Source organism: Panthera leo, chromosome A1 (genome assembly GCF_018350215.1).
Source record: "Panthera leo isolate Ple1 chromosome A1, P.leo_Ple1_pat1.1, whole genome shotgun sequence".
Lineage (NCBI taxonomy): Eukaryota > Metazoa > Chordata > Mammalia > Carnivora > Felidae > Panthera > Panthera leo.
This window is the reverse complement of record NC_056679.1, coordinates 227651308-227670795: the sequence shown is the minus strand read 5'-3', so window position 1 is coordinate 227670795 and position 19488 is coordinate 227651308. Positions and strand designations below refer to the sequence as shown.

The window sequence follows — 19488 nt, the reverse complement described above, 5'->3', positions numbered from 1 at the left end:
ATTAAAATGAAAGTTAAACAATTAAGATGATGCTAATTTTATTTTTTTAATGTTGATTTATTTATTTTGAAAGAGAGAGAGAGGAAGGGACAGAGAGAGAGGGAGAGAGAATCCCAAGCAGGTTCCGCACTGCCAGCATAGAGCCCGACACAGGGCTCCAACCCATGAACTGTGAGATCATGACCTGAGCTGAAATCAAGAGTTGGATGCTTAACCAACTGAGCCACCCAGGCACCCCATGATGATGCTAATTTTAAAACACACACACACACACACACACGTAAACACACACTTCTGGTTCATCCCCGGGGTCAGAAGGATCTTAAAATTTTCTCTAAACTACCCTGTTCCCTGAAGAAAGATCTCTGAAAGCATAGTGTGATACATAATGCTCAGTCCTCCCTGTGAACTAGAGATGACTGAGGGCAGATTTGGGGTCATAAAAAAGAAAGAGTGAACTAAAGAGAGAGAGTCATAATATCGCAAATTTTGGGAATTAATAGGGAATTCAGAAATTAAAGAGTCAACTCACGAAACCAAAGAACATGGGGGAGCTTCAAGGTAATTGACTGGGGGAAGGGTAATTTCTAATGCATTACATTCTTTTTTTGAAACTAACCAGATGAAAAGATTCTCCTGTCCTTAACCAATAACATCCATATAGTTTGCAAGTTTAATGGCAAACACATGGATTCATTTTAGGGGAGGAAGGAGGAAGAGGATAGAGAAGGAGACATGTTGGATTTTGACTTGACAAAGAAACTCAGCACATTTCTGCACACAGGTAAATGGACCTCGATATTTGCTCAGGACATTTTCTCCTGGGAAAGTGCACCTGGCATTGTGAATGCCTAAATTCAGGTTTCAGGCCAATCCCACTTTAGCAACAACAGAGCTAGTACGTTTCTCTCAACTGGTTCAGAACCAGCAGGAAGGGGCGTGGTTATTTGACATCCTCAAATGCCCATATGGTCAAGGAGCCACAACACAAGGCCCAGGCCCTAAGGGCTTCTTGGTAACTGAGGTAAAACCAAAGAGTTCACTAGGAGATATGGCAGGTGAATGGTGCAGGCTGGGAGTGAAGGGCACCAGATGCTGAGTTCAGACCAGCAGAGAGAAGCCTATAGGGCGAGTCAGAGCACCTGCTACGAGGACCTGCTGCAAGGGGACCCTGTAACCCCTGGATGGCCCCCTCAAGGTTTCTCGTTTCCTTCACTTGGCTTCCTAATAAAGCCCTGCCAGCTCTAACCTTACCTGATGGCCTCTGGCCCTGATGGCCTCTAATCTTAGCTGATGGCTCCCATGCCCACCGCTGCTCTATGGGGCTATGTCCCATCTACATGGAGCTCAGAGACACCACTCCGTCCTCCCAGAACCTAGCCTCCCCACTCTGTTTTTCACTTTGCTACCCTCCGACGGGGCTCTGAAAACCCACGAGGGCGGGCACATGCCTCTGCTCCCCTGTGCCCTTGCTCACACTGCCCCCAGCCTGGAGGAACCTCCCAGCATGCCGCCACCCCTCCCCCCACCACACTGCATCTTCCACCTGCCACTTCCGGAGCCATCTTTGGTTTTACAGGGGAGAGCTCTGCTCTCCATGAAGCGGCACTACCTCCCTTCTATGTGGGTATCCATCCACTTTTTTTAATACCTAGACCACAATATGACGTGGGACCATATGAAAGCACTGCTTTTTCAAGTAGAACAACAATCTAACTTGCTTCAGCTTGCGGTTTAGTATATAGGCCTGCATCAGAGTTCACTACACATAGAACTCAGATATTAGGCGGAATCAACCCACTCCCAACTGGATGAAATTTACTCCACTCCCCTACTCCATGTCCTCTAGAAAGCCTGATGTCTCTCTCCCAATATCCCAATAGGTCCCAATGGTTCTCAGTCCCCTCTGGAGAGGAGTGAGTAACACACCATCATTGGTATCACAGGCTACATTTCTGTCTCCCATTCGTGCCTGATTGGGGCTATCGCCATCACGGTCTTGCTTCCACCACCGTCTGCCCCAAGTAATGTGTAACACGGGCTTCCAGTAGATTGCACAAATTTTAAGGGAGCTAAATCTCACATTTGCCAAACTTATTCTTAAAGGCCCTTTTGGTCACAGGCTTAACCGCAGGACCCAACCCACTCCCTCCAGATACGTCAACTGCTCTCTCCTTCTCTCTCATCTTCAGGATTTCCTCCATCCCTACCCATCACCCAACACCCAACACCCAACCCCCCCCCACACACACACACACATGGGCACACACTCTCCACACTCTCTGGGTCCAGATTCCTTTCCTTCTAGGACAAACAGTGATGCCACAAGCATTTCATTCACTTCTCTTTGCAGTCAAGCATGTGACTGAATGAAACCCTCCATCGTGGCCAACACTTCTGATGCATTAATCACTCCAAACCATAAGAATCTACATCTAGCTACCACCACCACCTCTGGGAGGGGCAATAAAAATGCCCATAAAATTTTTTCAAGATTTGCCAGGCAGAGGAATTAAGACCATCCAACAGAAGCATTACACACTTACATGTTGATTTGTTCACCATCTGATAACTTTTGAAGGAAGAACTTATTCATTCTTACCTTCTCCTTCAAACTCTCCTGTGCGCCCGACAGGACGCCCACAAAGCCTTCCAGAGAGCTCAAGAACTCCTGCCGAATGCTGGATGCTTCCTGAAGACCCTCGAGCTCGCCCCAGCCATGGCTCGTGGCCCTGAGAGCGGGAATGAAGATGTCCGACAGCAAATGCCTCACGCTGTTGAGCAGGCCCCCATCCGCAGTATCTAACATATTAAAGCTCACCTCCTGGAACACAGGGGATCCCCTGCTGTAAAAATTATCTGCAATTGCAACATAGCTACTAAGTCACTTCTGAATGCTGCTCATTAACCAAATATCCCGCGTCGGTCAATGAAGACCTACCAAATGAGAAAAGCAAAACTGCTTACTCGGAACTTGCTATAGCAAGAGTCGGCCACCATCACCCGCATTTCGGAAGACACTTAAGAGCAGGCAGGGGAGCGGGAAAGCCTTCTAGTGGAGGAAAGAGAAGCTTTCAGGCATGTCCTGATTGGAGGCTGCTGGTGTGGGGGACCTGGAGGCGGCCCCTAGAAGTGGGGCATCCTGTGTGATCCGCGAGGGGTGCATATTTGGCTTTCTCCGGCCCCAGGGAAATAGGCTGGGGGTACGGACAAAAATTAGGGAGGCCGACAGTCACGAACCAGATGCTGGCACTACTGGCCAATTTGTCACAGCCACTCTTGTGTGGCTTCCCCGCAGGCTTCTTGCGAGTCTGACAGTGCAGGCTGGCTCCCTGGATTGTTTCCTAGATAAGGGGGTTGGCTCCCAGGACAGGTTGCTGCCCGTTACAGGTCAAAATTCTGCTTTACGTGCGGTCTGGCCTTTGTTTGTATGTTCAGTCTCTCAATCCAGTAAATTATTTTTTGATGCCCTGGTTAAGACCTAAGCTTTATACTATTCTAAATCGCAATCACCAAAATAAAGACCTGAAATAAGCAGAACACGACACGTCTGCCAGTTTATTTGCTCCAAGCAGATAATGCCCCCATCGAGGGCAGAGGAGACATGCACTTTATTTTGCACATACACAAAAAAATTATATATCCATTATTACAAACCTTACTTTAAATGCATGAAATTTGCCATTAAGTAAATAATGTACGGGCCATTATTTTTTAAAGGAAAGACTTCACTGTATCACACACACACACACACACACACACACACACACACGCATGCAAATACATATACATAATGTTATATCAATTTTTGTTAACAAACTGAATATTAAGTCCTATAACTCAATAGATTTAAAGGAAATATCTTGTTTGCTATGAATGCTTTTAGAAATACTTCTTTGAAAGTAGTTTTAGATAGTTAATGAAAACAGTGGTTACCTCTATAGGGAAGGATTTTTTTTTTGTAGAATTTACATGATTTTGGGTCATTTGGGGTAAAGGATTACTCCAGCCCCTTACCCTATGGATGTTCTCAGGGGTGATGGCTCTGGAAGGGTCAGTCCTGATGAAGAACACACATACTCCAGTAAGAGCCACATCTTTTCCCTCGGTCACAAACACCTTAGGTTTTTTAATCTTTTCAGAAAGAGAAGTCACTCCCCCTGGAGAGCCAAGTTGTCCTACAAATGCAAAAGAATTTTAGTTTCACAAATGCTACTTACGGTCCATATGGTTGTCTCTTGGAATGAGTTTCCTTGTTAAAATAGTGTCGCGTTGACTCATCCATGTGCCCTGGAAGGTCTGCTGCCTGGACAATCTCTAGCCTGAGCCCTGAAGGGATCTAAAAGGAGGTGACTGTTTCCAGATCATAGGTTCATTTCAAAAAAGTGTTGCTCCAGCAAAAAACAGGAATGAGGGGCGGCTGGGGAGCTCAGTCAGTTAAGTGTCAGACTTCAACTCAGGTCAAGATCTCCCAGTTTGTGAGTTTGAGCCCCGTGTCGGGCTCTGTGCTTATAGCTCAGAGCCTGGAGCCTGCTTCGGATTCTGTGTCTCTCTCTCTCTGCCCCTTCCCTGCTCACACTCTGTCTCTCTCTCTCTTAAAAATAAATAAACATTAAATGCACACACACACACACACACACACACACAGGAATGAGAGGCACAGGAATGAGAGAGTTTGGTCCAAAGCAGATTCTTGCTGAAGCTACAATAGTCATTTTCATCCACAACAGGCCGCAACAGAGGCAAGGGGGAGGGGCAAAGAGGGAGACAGTACCTGTTGCATGTGCTGGGTGTCAGCTCCTCTGCTTGCTACCTTGTCTACATTATTAAAGTCACTACAACCTTAAAGGCAGCGGTGGCCTGTCCCATGTCACAGCCAACAGGTGGTAAGAGTTGAGATCAAAAAACTAGCTTTGACTATAGAACTCCAGACCCCTGCAGCCCCCTCAGTATCGTGCTAGAGTCAGGACACTGTAGAGCCAGGAGAGCAACGGGATGAAGGGCGTGGGCTCTAGAGTCAGACCCCCAAGGCGTGAGTCTCCTCCGCTGCACTTCATGGCCACGTGACCTTGGGAAAGATACCTAGTCTTCCTGTGCCTCAGTCTTCTCATCTGAAAAATTAGAATCATATCCCTAGAAGCTAGCATCGGCAATTGTTGTGAGGATTAAATGAGTTAATACATGTGAAGCCCTTAGAAAAGCACATAAAAACACTAGGCCACTAAGCGTTACCATCATTATTATTTGAAAATTGTATTTTCGGTCGTCGAAGCATGTAGCTCATTGAGTGGACCATTTACGCACACAGAGGGAGCCAGTGCCCTTGTCCGCCCACGGAAGTTGGAGCTCTCCAAGCAGATCGGTAGCTCAAGCAAGGTTATCAGGGGCGGGAGCACAGTGCCAAGGGAGGGACCTGGGGAAGAACGTGGACTGCAAGCTGAATCCTGAAACCCTGCAATTAGAACCTCTTGGAGGAACGTCCCCCCACCCAACCAAGTTCTGCCCCCACGGTGCCGGGCTAGAGACTGGTGCTGGGGCTTTGGCAGCGAACCCACCCAATAAAGATAACCAGCAGATACGCCTCACCGGGAGGACAACACGTCACCGCGGGATGTGCAGCGAACGCTCCCAGTGCCCACCCAGTGCCCACAAGAGCAAGGGCCTGGGGAATCAAGGTCCGCCAACTTGTGACAGTGCCAGTGCTGCTCGAGTAAAAGCTTTCCTGCCACCTCGTCCCTCTTGTGCCTGCCCTACCTCAAGCCAGAGCCGTGGTTTGCACAACGTGGACAGGAGCAGAAGGAGGACCATATGCTTCTCTCCTCCTGTGAATACTGACCTTCAGAGGTCCCTGCTTAGAACCTTGGGGGATGGGGGAAGGAAGTGGGCGAGCCAGCAGTGAAGAAGATTTAACTTTAGATCAATTCATTTTGATCAACTGGATGGTTTTAGTTTCTGCACTGAGACAGTATTTGTAATGTGAAGCAACCATAGGAACATTTCCTATCTAACAATATCCAGGAAAGTCATGGAATGGTCTCAATGTTGATCCAAGGTCAAAAGGTTAAAGCCAGTCCCACGGTAAAGGTCTAAAGGGAGAGCGGGGAACGAAATTAAATTATGTTTACATCCCGTGAGCCTTCCTCGTTCACTGTCACATTTACACGCGAACACTGAACTCGACCCAGTGCACATTTTGTAGATAACTCAACATCCCATTTGAGTTTATGTTTGTCAGACTGGGATAGAATTAGAAATTTCTGTATTATTTTGATTTTTCGTTCAAAGTGGAATGGACTTTCTGGGTGCCTCAGTGGCTCAGTTGGTGAAGCATCTGACTTTGGCTCAGCTAATGATCTATCTCACGGTTTGTGGGTTCAAGCCCCGTGTTGGGTTCTGTGCTGACAGCTCAGAGCCTGGAGCCTGCTTTGGATTCTGTATCTCCCTCTTTTTCTGCCCCTGCCTCGCTCACACACTCTCTCTCTCTCTCTCTCTCTCTCTCGCACGCGCTCTCAAAAATAAATAAACACTAAAAAAAAATTTTTTTTAAAGTATAATGGACTTTCTGACCACAAAATATCAGAAGAATAATTCTAGGCAAATCCCAATCACTTAGAGTATGCATGCATAATTTTCCCAGTTTTTAAACAAAAGAGCATAGTCATACTATATGCCAACAGCAATAACTATTTTCCCTTCAAAAAGGTTATAAAAAGATGAATGTAATACTTTAATATAATCATAATATATTTGTTTGTGCCCCTAGCTTGGCTTTAAAATTATATGAATCCACATAAACGTAGAATGGGAGATGCCAGTTGAATCCACACAAAGATTTGCAAATTTTCTTAAGTGAAAATAACTCAACTTGTCATTCCACATTACTCGTTTGAATCATAGTCGGTAGAAAATAAACATAATGTGATATTTAACTAGACAACTCATTATGCTTATTGGCAACAATTCCTCTGTTAAAAATAAATGGTGCCTATATAGAAAAGAAACAGATGCCCATAAAAAGTTCTAGAACATCACTGCATAGAATGAACTGGGATGTAAGGAAAAGAAGTCTCAAAATGTAAACTACTTTATTATTCCTCAATTACCAGCACAGCCTGAAAAGGAAAGCAAAATATCTCAAATGAAGCTAGAACAGCCAGGCTAGACAGCCATCATTATCCGTCCCTTTTCCTTGAGAACAAAATGGCACCTTGGCCTCACCCACCACACCTCACCACTGCCCCTTCGTCCCATCTCCCAGCGTGGATGTAAGGGGCCTGGTCAGCTCTGAGAGTGGCTTTCTGCTTCAAGCCATCCTCAGATGAATCTAGCCACACATTTCCGGCTTACATCACATCAGATTCGGATACCTGTATCTGCTACCTCCACATCCTGATAGTAGAATATAAGGTGACGAAAACCTCCAGCAACAAAAAGCTGATCTATTCTTTCGATCTGTGAAAAAAGAAAAGGCAAGGTCACAACTTCGTTCTGAATTAGAAACCAGATTTCAGTCAGCATTGACTATCATCTTTCTTCTTCAGATAAAACCGCATCTAATGCAAAGCATACAGAAGGTGTCATGTATTTTTCAACCAATAAAACCATGAGAGAGTAAATGCCTCACCATGATAAAAATGTAGTTCAAAGAAGGAATCCAATCAGTCATCAAAATATTTGCCACATACATGTTTGAAAAGATTGTCCTTCCATTTTTGCTAATTTCCTAAAGCGTTGAGCTGTTGGAAGCAGATATAAATATAGTGTTTCGTTTTCACTCAATTGCAGATCAGAAGGGAGAACAAACCTTTCAAAACCTAATCTAACACACTAGAGGTAATTAATATTAAATTGGAGTAATCACTGGAAAATGCCATGAGAACACATATGATCATGGAACATTCCATCCAACGGTAGTCCAGAACTCAGTCCCATCCATGAGGTTCACTACACAACCAGAGGTCTGCCAACCGGCCTACTACCAGTGGAAGCACTTTTTTAAATCTTTTTAAATGTTTATTTATTTATTTTGAGAGAAAGTGTGTGCGTGCAAGCTGGGTAAGGGCTGATAGAGAGGGAGAGAGAGAATCCCAAGCAGGGCATGGAGCCCAACATAGGACTCGAACTCATGAACCGCGAGATCATGACCTGAACCGAAATCCAGAGTCAGATGCTTAACCAACTGAGCCACCCAGGAGCCCCAGAAGCAATTTTCTTAAAGTCACTAGCACTGTTCTAAATTCAAATTGGAGGAAAAAGGATAAAATCTACATGCCCATTAGCATGGCTACTGTAAAAAAAAAAAAAGAAGAAGAAGAAAAAGATAAACGTCAAGGATGTGGTGAAATTGAAACACTTGTATACCCTTGGTGAGAATGTAAAATGGTGCAGTCCCTATGAAAACAGTATGGGAATTTCTCATAATATTAATATATTCCTCCATGATCCAGAAATTCCACTCCAGGTACATACCCAAAAGAATGGAAAGGAGGGTCGTGCAGAGATATTTGCACACCTCTCCTCACAGCAGCATCATCCACAGTAGTGAAAAGATGGACACCACGCAACTGTTCACTAACAGGTGAACGCATAAACAAAATGTGGCACAGACATATGATATAATATCATTCAGTCTTAAAAAGGGAAATTGTGACACGGGCTACAACACGGGTGAGCCTTAAGGACATTTTGCTAAATAAAATAAGCCAGTCACAAAAAGACAAATACTGTAGGATTCCACTTTTATAAGGCATCTAAAGTAGTCAAATTCTTAGAGACAGAATGTGGGATGGTGGGTTGCAGGGACTGGGAGAGGCAGGGGGGAGTTTTTGTTTAATGGTATCGATTTTCGGTCTTGCAAGATGAAGAGGTCTCAAGATGGGTTACACAACAGTGTGAATAAACTTCACACTACTGAACTGTTTACTTAAAAACGATTAAGATGATAAACTTTACATTCTACGTTATTACCACAATTTAAAATAAAACATTTGCGGGGTGCCTGGGTGGCTCAGTCGGTTGAGCGTCCGACTTCGGCTCAGGTCAGGATCTCTCAGTTTGTGAGTTCGAGCCCCGCGTCGGGCTCTGTGCTGACAGCTCAGAGCCTGGAGCCTGTTTCAGATTTTGTGTCTCCCTCTCTGCCTCTTCCCCACTCATGCTCTGTCTCTCTCTGTCTCTCAAAAATGAATAAATGTTAAAAAAAATTTTTTTAATTAAATGTTTTCAAACAACAAAATCTAGCCTGAAATTTTAAGTGTGAAAAAAATAAGCCCCCTCCAATTTCCACCATATTATAGATAAAACTATTATATATAAGGGAGAGCAAGTTGCCCTGGTTCCTTCATGACTCTTCTTTGATTGAGAATGCTGTCGGGCTGAGTGGGACGCCCTCGTTAAGGTTAACTTCCAAGCCAAGAATCTGAAGGAGATACTTCCAAAAGGCCAGTACTGAAACTCCTGCCCCTCTACTTTGCTTGGGAGACTGAGCCAGGACGTTTTCTTTCAGCCTCCAGGTTTTGACATTCCTGGTCCTGAATACGACACAACAGTTTGACCTGGGTTTCTTATAGTTCAGAACTTGTACTCATTTATTCCCCTCGCATGATCCCAAATCCAGATGTCTGAATTAGGAAGAGGGGTAGAGTTAAGCATTTCACCTCTCCAAGACTGAATCAGTTAAGTGACTGTCTCATTCTGTGCCTCCATTTTGGAGGAATAATATTATCTACCTCCTGGCATCATGAAAATTAAATGAGATAACAGATGAAAACCACTTAGATGAGACTGACACCTGGTAAATATTCAACAAATGTTAGCTGGAAGGAAAAGGAGAAGGAGGAGAAGGGCATTTCCTCAATCTCTAATTAACTCATCCTGCAGTTTAGCCATTTTAGTGTTGTCCACCCCTCACTGTTCCACTGACTCCTACTGATCCCACCAGACTGACATGGCAGGCAGGAACAAAGCCACCGGAGAACTGGAGCCAACTCATACTGGTTCATGACAGCCAATTGATCACAACCCTTTCCAACTAAGCCTTCAGTAGCATCATGCTCATAGTCTGGAATCAGCCATTGTGGCAGTATTAACACCACAGAAATCAACACTCAAAATAGCGCCCCCCCTCTACCCTCTTGCTCAAAGCTGGTTGTTAAACATTTACAGGTATAGCACTAAAAAGCATTATCAAGAGTGTGCCACCCCCATCAACAGAAAGAATTCTCTCTCCCTCTCTCTCTCTTTCTCTCTCCTTTTTTCTATGCTAATAAACCAAAACAAACAAACAAATAAAAACAAAAAAACCTTCAGGAACCATCATAGGGCTCCTGATACGCCTTCCTCAATGCTCATGAAATTATATCCTCCCATATTTTGATCTTCCCTCTGTAATCACACCCCAGATTTTGGAAGGAAATCACGGCAGAAAATGGAAGTCAAGCTCAGGAACAACAGAAACCAGATTCAGCTGCCAAAACTCAATCTCCCAGGTTAGAATAGGATAAATGCAAGACAAGATATATCAGAAGCTGAGAGAAGATTCTATTCTCCGACCTCAAGTTCCAAGATGGCACCCGAACCCAGCTTCACTGGATTCAGAAACAGGCAGACATTGCTGTCAGAACCATGGAACTTAAGTGACGGTTAGAAGTACCCCCATTCAACATGAAGAGCTGGAGAGCCCTAACGTCAATCTGCCACCACCTGTATGGTCAGAATGGAATCCTGTCCATGTTAGAACAGACACCCTCCTCTGCAGCCCAGCACAGATCCTGCCATAGGACAGAGGTCAATAGGTTCTCTGTGCCCTCCGTAATCAAGTCTGGGAACACTCAAATGCATCTCACCTGATTCCCCTCAAGAATGGCATCTTCCACTTCAGTTTTGTCCAGGTCCACGCAGGAAGCTACGATTGCAAATAAGTAGTCGTGTCTGCCATCCAAGCGTGCCCGTTTGGCTTCCTTCTCTTCCTTCAGTCTTTGCTGTAAGAAAGGAACAAAAATGGTATGTGACAACTACTGTTCTCAGATGTATTCATTTTGTAATAACCGCATGAGACTGTTGCTTTTTTCAGGTCGTGAGTACTCACATAACAGACACCTTAATGGTACCAGTTTTCATCTTCCATTTTTAGAAATAATGTTATTCTGTTATGAAAATAAGATGTGCTCATCGTTTTGGAATTGTGTAATACAGATAAGCTAAAAGAAAAAGCATAAAAATCATCTGCCATCCAGAAATTATTACTGCAATTATTTTGTTCTAAACCTTTAGATTTATTTCTATGCATATATAAACATTCAAAAGACACACAAAAAAAGAGATCCCCATTTTTGGAAACATTCCCCAAGCCTTTAAAGTAATATTGTTCCACGTTATCTCCTACCTTTATTGTCTGTCTACAGATTCATATCTGGTCTTGAAATTGATTTCTGAATACTAGTGCTTACCTTTAAACTGATTGTTAATTACAATACTAAGGCACGTGACCAATGTGGGCAGTTTGAAGCATATCCTTCCATATGCACTATGCTCATACAAACGTATGCAAATGTATACACACATCTGTATATTATACTATAAAATTTTCATACATATTCCCTTAATAATACACCACAGACCCTTTTCTACTTTAATACAGGCTATTCCTACCTGTGTGATAGCTGCAAACTATTCAACAATGTGGATGTACCATAATTGATTCAACCATTCTGCCACTGGTGGATATTCAGCTTCTAATTCATTTCTTGAATTAAGTACATTGCCTGAAATGCCAATGAGCAACACTAGGAAGAGAAAAGGTGGCCCCTCTTTTGTTCAACATACAGTTATTTAACCCCAATTATGTTCCTGTGCTATAGAGGCAAATGCTACCCAATGACGTCAAAAAATCTCATAGCCTGTTTGGCAGGATCTGAGCGGAAAGTATAAGTATGACAGGATGATATTATGGTTGCCACCAGGGCATCAGATCAAGGCAGGGACCTTTATGGGTCTTCAGAGAAGTTGCAAAAAGGAGGGTCCCCCACTCCAGCCTGGGGCTGAGGTAGCGATGACAGAGAACATTTTGGGAAGACGTGGGTTGAACCTAGAGTGGAAGGGCAGTTGGCCACAGTCCCAGAAGGGAGGCATTTCTGCACGTGCAAAGGCCAAGTGGTGTAGGAAAGCAGAGCACACTTTGGAAACCACAAGGTAGCCGGGTTGACTGAACTAAAAAGGACTAGAAAGACATACTGGGAAATGAGAAAGCAGTCCGATCATAAAATATCTTGTGGGCCACATTAGGGAGTTTAAGCGTTATCTGAAGTCCATGGAGAATCACTGACGGGTTTCAGATCAGGGGAGATGTTAGCTGTCCATGCTGCAACAAAAAAATCAGTCATTCTCGAATGGATAAAGAAGATGCGGTTTATATATACAATGGAATGGTACTTGGCATTGAGAAAGAATGAAATCATGCCATTTGCAGCAACGTGGATGGAACTGAAGGGTATTATGCTAAGTGAAATAAGTCAGGCAGAGAAAGACAGATACCATATGTTTTCACTCATATGTGGATCTTGAGAGACTTAACAGAAGACCATGGGGGAGGTGAAGGGGAAAAAGAAGTTACAGAGAGGGTGGGAGGCAAACCATAAGAGACTCTGAAATACTGAGAACAAACTGAGGGTTGATGGGGGTGGGGGGAGGGGAAAGTGGGTGATGGGCATTGAAGAGGGCACTTGTTGGGATGAGCACTGGGTGTTGTATGGAAACCAATATGACAATAAATTATATTTTTAAAAATTAGTCATTCTGTCAGCAGTGTGGAATGTGGATCGGAGCGACGCAAGCCTGGAGGCAGGAAAGCCAGTCAAGTGGCTTATGGTGGCATTCCCAGAGCCCAGGATGCACAGACCATTGGGAATGTGGCTCTGGAACTCAAGGGGAAGTTGCACTGTAGATCCAGATGTAGATACGGGTTCTCAGTGCAGCGCAATTGATATTACAGGCCAGATCTTTCTTGTTGTAAAGGGTAGTCCTGCACATTGTAGGGTGTTCAGCAGCACCCTTGGTCTCTTCCTTCTGAATGCCAGGAACTCCCTACTACTGAGCTGTAAGAATGAAAAATGTCTCCAGACTGCCAAACATCCTGTGTGTGACAAAATCACTTCCTGCTGAGAATCACTGATACGATAGAGACAGAGACAGTCAAGACGGTATCTTTTGGGGTTATGCAGTGCACAACCTGCACGATTATGTTATCAGTCCTTTCATCCAGTAGGGGGCATGTGCGTACTAGATATTCAGTAAACACTTCTCAAATGAATAAATCGAACTTTAAACCATGAGTGCAAACATGATTTTCTAAGAAAGAAATGGAGAATGAAAAGCAAGAGGTGAAGAGCCTCGGGATGCACCAATATGCCAGGAGCAAGGAGGGAAAGAATAGCCCACGGAGACAAGTGAGGATAGTGGGCAGACAGGCAGAAAGGGAACCAGCAGGCCGCACCACCAATACACCCCAGAGCCAATAGTGCTAACACTATAGTGGAGCGGTGGGGTCAGTTAGGGTTTCCTTAGTAACTAATTGTGTTTACAAAAGGGGCTGTAGCATCCCCCAGCCCCATGGCAAAAGGATCATGCCATTCACCTCTCCTCCTCTTGAAGGTGGCTGGCCCTGTGACTAGTTTTCACCAAAAGAACGTGGGGAAAAGTAAGACGGTAAACCTGCCTAAGCTAATCCTTAGGAGAGCTTCAGCTTCTGCCTTTGCCCTTGGAAATGCTCCCTGGGAACCCAGCTACCATGCTGTGACAAGTCCAAGCCACATGGGGAGACCACATGGAAGAAAAACCAGGGCATTCTGGTCAATAGCCCCAGCCAACCCAGCCAACACCCCAGAACCAACTTCCCTCCAGGTGAGTAAGCTATCTCAGACATTCCAACCTAATCAAGCCTACAGAGGATTGCAACCCAGCCCAATGCCACTCGAAGCAGAACCACCCAGTTGAGCCCAATCGCCGATATACTCAAGACAGATAATAAGGGACTGCTGTCTCTGCTATAAGCCATTATGATCTCGTGTGGTCTGTTATGCAGCAGTAGATAACAAGGTAATCCTTGTAGAATAATTTCACTGGTTGGACAGAAAGCAAATGGATGTAGGCTTGAGAAAAAGGGGACTGAGAAAAGAGAAATACAAAGATACTGAATATAAACTATTCTTTCCAGAAACTTGACTATAAAGGAAAGAGGTGTGGTAGTAGTAGATAGAGGGGAATTTATAGTCAAGGAAGAATTTTTTAAGACACACACACACACACACACACACACACAAAACAAACAAACACCTTCAAAAAGAGTGAAGAGGAAAAGGTTGGGGATTTCAGAGGGCTTGAAAGGCCATCTCTGGACCCATGCAATTAACATTTGTTTTCCAGAACCTGAGGTGCCTGCTGGAAAGAATTGGAGGTGGAAGGAGGAGGGATTAGGGATTTTTAAAATTTTTAATATACCTATTTTCTTACCATTTCTCTCTATAGGAACTAACACAGGTCCTGACACAAAGTATACATTCCATAAACATCAAACAGAAGCAAATTTACATCTCTTTTTAAATGTGGCTACAACAACGATGATGTCCTGTTGTTTAGACTGTTTTCTTCCTGCTTGGCAGGGAGGAATCAAGTGCTTTTCAAAGTGAACTCTCTGGGTTTGTACTAAATGGCTTCAGCAGCTTGAGGACATGGTGGGCAACCAGGGGAGCCAGAAATCAGGCATCAAAACAACCATCTTGCCGCAAATGCTGGGGAGTGACAAAGAAAGAAAAGAACTAGAAAACCAGGAAAGTCAGGATGTAAAGCCTCTGAAGCCTTCCGAAGAATAGAGAAACTTAAATAAGACTCTGCCATGGCAACACATTCTCTATGACCTGATTTTATGAGACTCCAAAGGGAAAAATATATATATATATATTCTAGTGGAGGAAAGGAGTGATTGGTCCCTAAAACAGAACACTAATGATTCTATTTTTACTTAAATATCACGGAGTAAGAAAAATTCCAAAGAAGCGTCATGTGTACACAGTGAACTATCAATGTGTTTTTAAAGTCAATGTTTTCCGAGTTGCACGAAAAAGCATGTTAAGCAACGAATGTGTTCTTGCATAAACTGATCATTCGTTCTATCTTTGCTGAACAATGAGGGAATTATTTTTGATCTACCACAAGAAGTCAGTAACATCAAACAAACATTTAGTGACCAGACCAGGGCATTGTCAGCCCATAAACTTAAACCCGGAGCTTTCTGGCTGCTAGGAAATGGCAGCAACAAGCAGTCAGGTGACAAGCTGTCTGGAGGTGGCTGTCCTGTTGGCCTTTGAAACATGGAGGGCAACTGGGGAGGGATTAAGATGGCAACAGGCAGACAACAGAATGGCTTTTTTTGGAGTCACATTAAAATTGTTTCCTGTTGCATGAACAAGCACCGAGGGATGGGCGGGGTGGGGGGATGGGAGGAGGGGGCTGGGAAACCTATTCAACGTCCACAGAAATCTCGAAAGTAGTGAAACACTTCTGCAATGTGGTGGCAAGCTATGTCGCTGCCATCCTTGGAGAAAAGAGTCACTAATGGGCTAACTCACAAGAAACAAGTGCTGCTTTCAAGGCTGGACAATTCTGCGTGGACAAATGAGCCCTGGTCCCGATCTTAGGTTCCTGTCCCAGCTCTGTCACGTGCATCTGTCAGTCAACCTGTTCAGGCTTCAGTTTCCAGAATTGCAGACTCGAAATGTTAACTAGGGGCGCCTGGGTGGCTCAGTGGGTTAAGCAGCTGACTTCAGCTCAGGTCATGATCTCGTAGTTTGTGAGTTCGAGTCCCGCTCACAGTGCAGAGCCTGCTTCAGGTTCTCTGTCTCCCTCTCTCTCTCTCTGACCCTCCTCCACTCATGCGCTTGCTCTCTCTCTCTCTCTCTCTCAAAAATAAACATTTAAAATAAAAGCATTGGACTAGATGACAGCTAAGCACCGTTACCTTCTCTGCGGTCGGAGCTTCTTGCTGGTTCAAAAGTTAACACAGACGAGAGACTTGAGATTTTAAAATACAAATCCCAACAAAGACCCAATGCATGAGCTTTCATAATAAGCTCTGTGATGTTTTCTCATGATGAGCCTACCCGTCCAACTTTTTTTAACACAGTATACCAACTTCTGCCTTTAACTCTATGGTTAAGTGCGAGTCTGCGTGCTTGTTCACGTGAGACCGTGCAACTTCCTTCTGGCTCCGGACTGGTAATCCCTGAGTATGTGAGAGACCTTACTCTCATCTGAAAAATGAAAATACAAGTCCAAACCTGAAAGGCATTTGTGAAGATTAAAATGGGAGCAGTCTTGAGACAATACCGTCAAGCAGCACTTGAATTAAAATGGCATGATCAAGGCACTGACCCTGGGCATCAAAACTCAGGAGAAGCCAAACTTTTCAATAATATATTTTTTTAATTCTACAAATGTTTATATTCCCTCTACCCTTAGAAAGCCCAGCCCCGTTAGCAGGTTTGTCTCAGACCCGGGTCCACGCCACAGACGCCATGACGGCCAGAAGTGAATGTCAGGTTCAGGAGCCCCTTTGTGCACAGGAACACCCTTTTCCCCAACTCTCTGAAGGTGTCACAGGACACTTTGCTCTGTTCGCCCTGGTGGCATTGCTAGCCGTGGCTCTGAGAGTCATCATTTCCTTACCGTGCTTACGTTTAATTGTCACAAAAGCCTTATGAAGCAGCAGTATTATCTCCACACCAGGAAGTTGAGACTATGGACCATTAACAATTTCCCAAGAGCACACAGCTAAGTAAGTAAGCTAAGAGCTGGGCTGCAAGGCCACGACATGGTTGTCCCAGGCAACTAAGAGTTTTGCACCTATTCAAACTGGTATTCCATAAACACCGTCTCTTTACATTCCCACCCAAGAATTATCTAGGGCCCTCTTGGAGGGTGTCCCCATATACATTGCATGAGTTACATAAGGAGCGGTGGGTAGAAACTGGGGTTAACTGCCACCATTTTCTGAGTTACACCAGTGACATTTTAGTGCCAGGATGTACTGGTGCCCACTTGGCTTCCAGCTGGCATGCCTTGTGTCCAGCTCTCTCATGACGCTCCTGTGTCTCAGCAAAAGGTAACCTGCCATCCTCAACTCCTAAAAGTTCCTAGAAGGTGGCCTCCCTGCTTGGGCAGCCAGGAGGCTGGGCTCCATGCTTTCCCCACCTGTTGCTGCTTCTGCCTGAACAACTTCACTTTCATCTATGTCATTCTCATATGATGCCTTTGCACGGCCAAGTGTATGGGGAAAGGAATGGGTTCTGCAGCCAAAAATGTATTTCTTTGTTTAAAAAAAAAAAGTTTTCCTAGGTGACATGATTAGCCTTGTTGCAGGTCTGAATGTGAGAAAGAGGAAGAGATCTGTCTTAATGAGGGTCTGTTGCATATGTTTGGATGAATATCTTTCTATTTTCTTCATTTGGGTGTTTTGTTCTTTTATGTATACAGATGCATACAGCAATGTATCAAGTGTGTTACAGGAGAGTATAATCTAGATTTACATCCCACTGGAAATATTGGAAATATCCTGAGTCTATGAATTACGGGTGAAACTCCTTATCTTAAATCGCCAAAGTAAATTTGTCTAAGACTGATTCTGCTTTGGCTCTCCATATCAATCTCAAGTCCACACATAATTAAGCATCTGATGAAACATAGTACCAAAGAGGCCAAGGACATGGATTTGATCATCTCAGGCCAGTTGGCTTCACTTTTTACCATCTTCCTCAACCATGGATGAATGAAGGCAAATCCACGAGCAGAAGGAGAAATTACTCAAAGTGTATGCCCAGCTTTCTGAAATGCCTCATTATTGGTAACCTGCCATACGTATAACCTGATCCTTCTTATCTCTTGCAGGTTAAAATAAAATAAAAATCAACTGAGTCTCATCATTCCTGCAAGACGATCAGCTCCACAGAAAGGGAAGTTTTCTATTTTAATTTTTGCAATATCCCTAGGGCCTAGAACAGTACCTGGGACATAGAGAGCCTCAGCTGATACCTAGTGAGTGTATAAAGTCACCAAATTAATCATTTACAAGTCACTTTCAAATAACGAAGGGCTGGAACAAAGTATTCTAGCTCAGTCTGAGTCTATGATCACAGACTCAGAATTCAGTCAATAAGCTCCTGGGTCTTCAATGCTGTTGTGTCTCGAGTATAAACATGGCACAAAATTCTACCACTAGTATGGACTATAGTCCTCTCTCATTTTACAGCAAATATGACTAAGCTCCCTTAGCCTACATCCTACTTAAATGTGTTGAATTACAAAAACTGAGGGAAGCAGTTCTCCTGTTCACTTCCATGTAGAGCCCTCTCTACAAGGTCAACTTCCTTTCCATGTCTTCCAACAAAGAAGAGCCTCCTCCTTTGTCTTCCAGCATTTTCGTTTTACCCCACAGGACCCCCATTCCTCTGGGAGAGGCTACTCTGTGGTGCTTCCTGGAGCACCCAACCCTGCTCTTTAACCGGCTGGGAGACCCACAACCTAGCAACTCCCCACTTTTAACTGTACTTTTCACGTCTTGCCCTTTCTTATCCCCTTTCCCTTTCGTCTCTCCCAGTGAAGCATCACAGATGCAGAGGATGCTCTCCTTCCCACATAAAGAGCACTTCAGCAAAGTGGTTTTCTGGAAGGGAAAGACACTCCACGATGGCTAATCCCACTCACAGCAGGTGCTACAGTGAAGTCCTCCTTTATTCAACAAGAGCTACACTCCCCTCCATTGCAAAGAGACAGCACTTAAACTGAGAAGTTCCCATCAATCCTCTTGTCCTAACAGTAAGCTCTGGAATCTTGTCTATTTTTCACTGGAGTTCTTAGGACCCTCAAATCTCCCCATTTACTGGCTCTCTTGTCTGTCATTCTTTCCAAGCCAATAAAAGATACCCTCTTGACTTTTTACTCCATGTGGGTTTGTCACCCAAATCAATCCAAAACCTGCTATAGGGATGTCCTCATCGCCACAGCCTTCTCTGCCCCAAACATTTCAACCATCCAGACTTACAGTCGGTTTTCTGCACACCAAATTTGGGGATCTGATCGAAGGTCCTTAGTGGACCTTCACATGACTCCATATTCTACCTTCCCACCCCACAGCGGTTTTTCTCCAAATCAGGAATACCTCTCTTGCAGAATTCCAAGAGTTACCTCTGGCAGCAGGGGTCATATAATTTCACTCCCAAGCTAAAATATATATAATGTCACCATTCACGTTACATAGGACACAGGGATGAAATTCAAAAATGCCCTTATTCATCACAATAAACTAGAGCACTTAAAGCTGGCTGCTCACTAGAATCATGGGGACTTTCGGGGCACCTGGATGACTCTATGAGTTAGGTGTCCTACTCTTGGTTTGGGCCCGGGTCATGATCTCATGGTTCATGAGATTGAGTCCCATGTTGTCGG

At 44.2% G+C, this 19488-nt stretch overlaps 1 protein-coding gene across 1 annotated transcript in view; it reads right to left on the bottom strand.

Annotated features, from left to right (window-relative positions):
* Nucleotides 1-19488, bottom strand: part of DNAH5 (dynein axonemal heavy chain 5) — a 279701-nt gene that overhangs the window by 205947 nt on the left and 54266 nt on the right. Inside the window, exons 2-5 of the mRNA XM_042953052.1 lie at nt 10842-10976; nt 7368-7452; nt 4018-4178; nt 2603-2824 (exon numbers count right to left, since the gene is read on the bottom strand). Coding sequence (XP_042808986.1) covers nt 2603-2824; nt 4018-4178; nt 7368-7452; nt 10842-10976 — 603 coding nt within the window. The remainder of the gene's footprint in view (nt 1-2602; nt 2825-4017; nt 4179-7367; nt 7453-10841; nt 10977-19488) is intronic.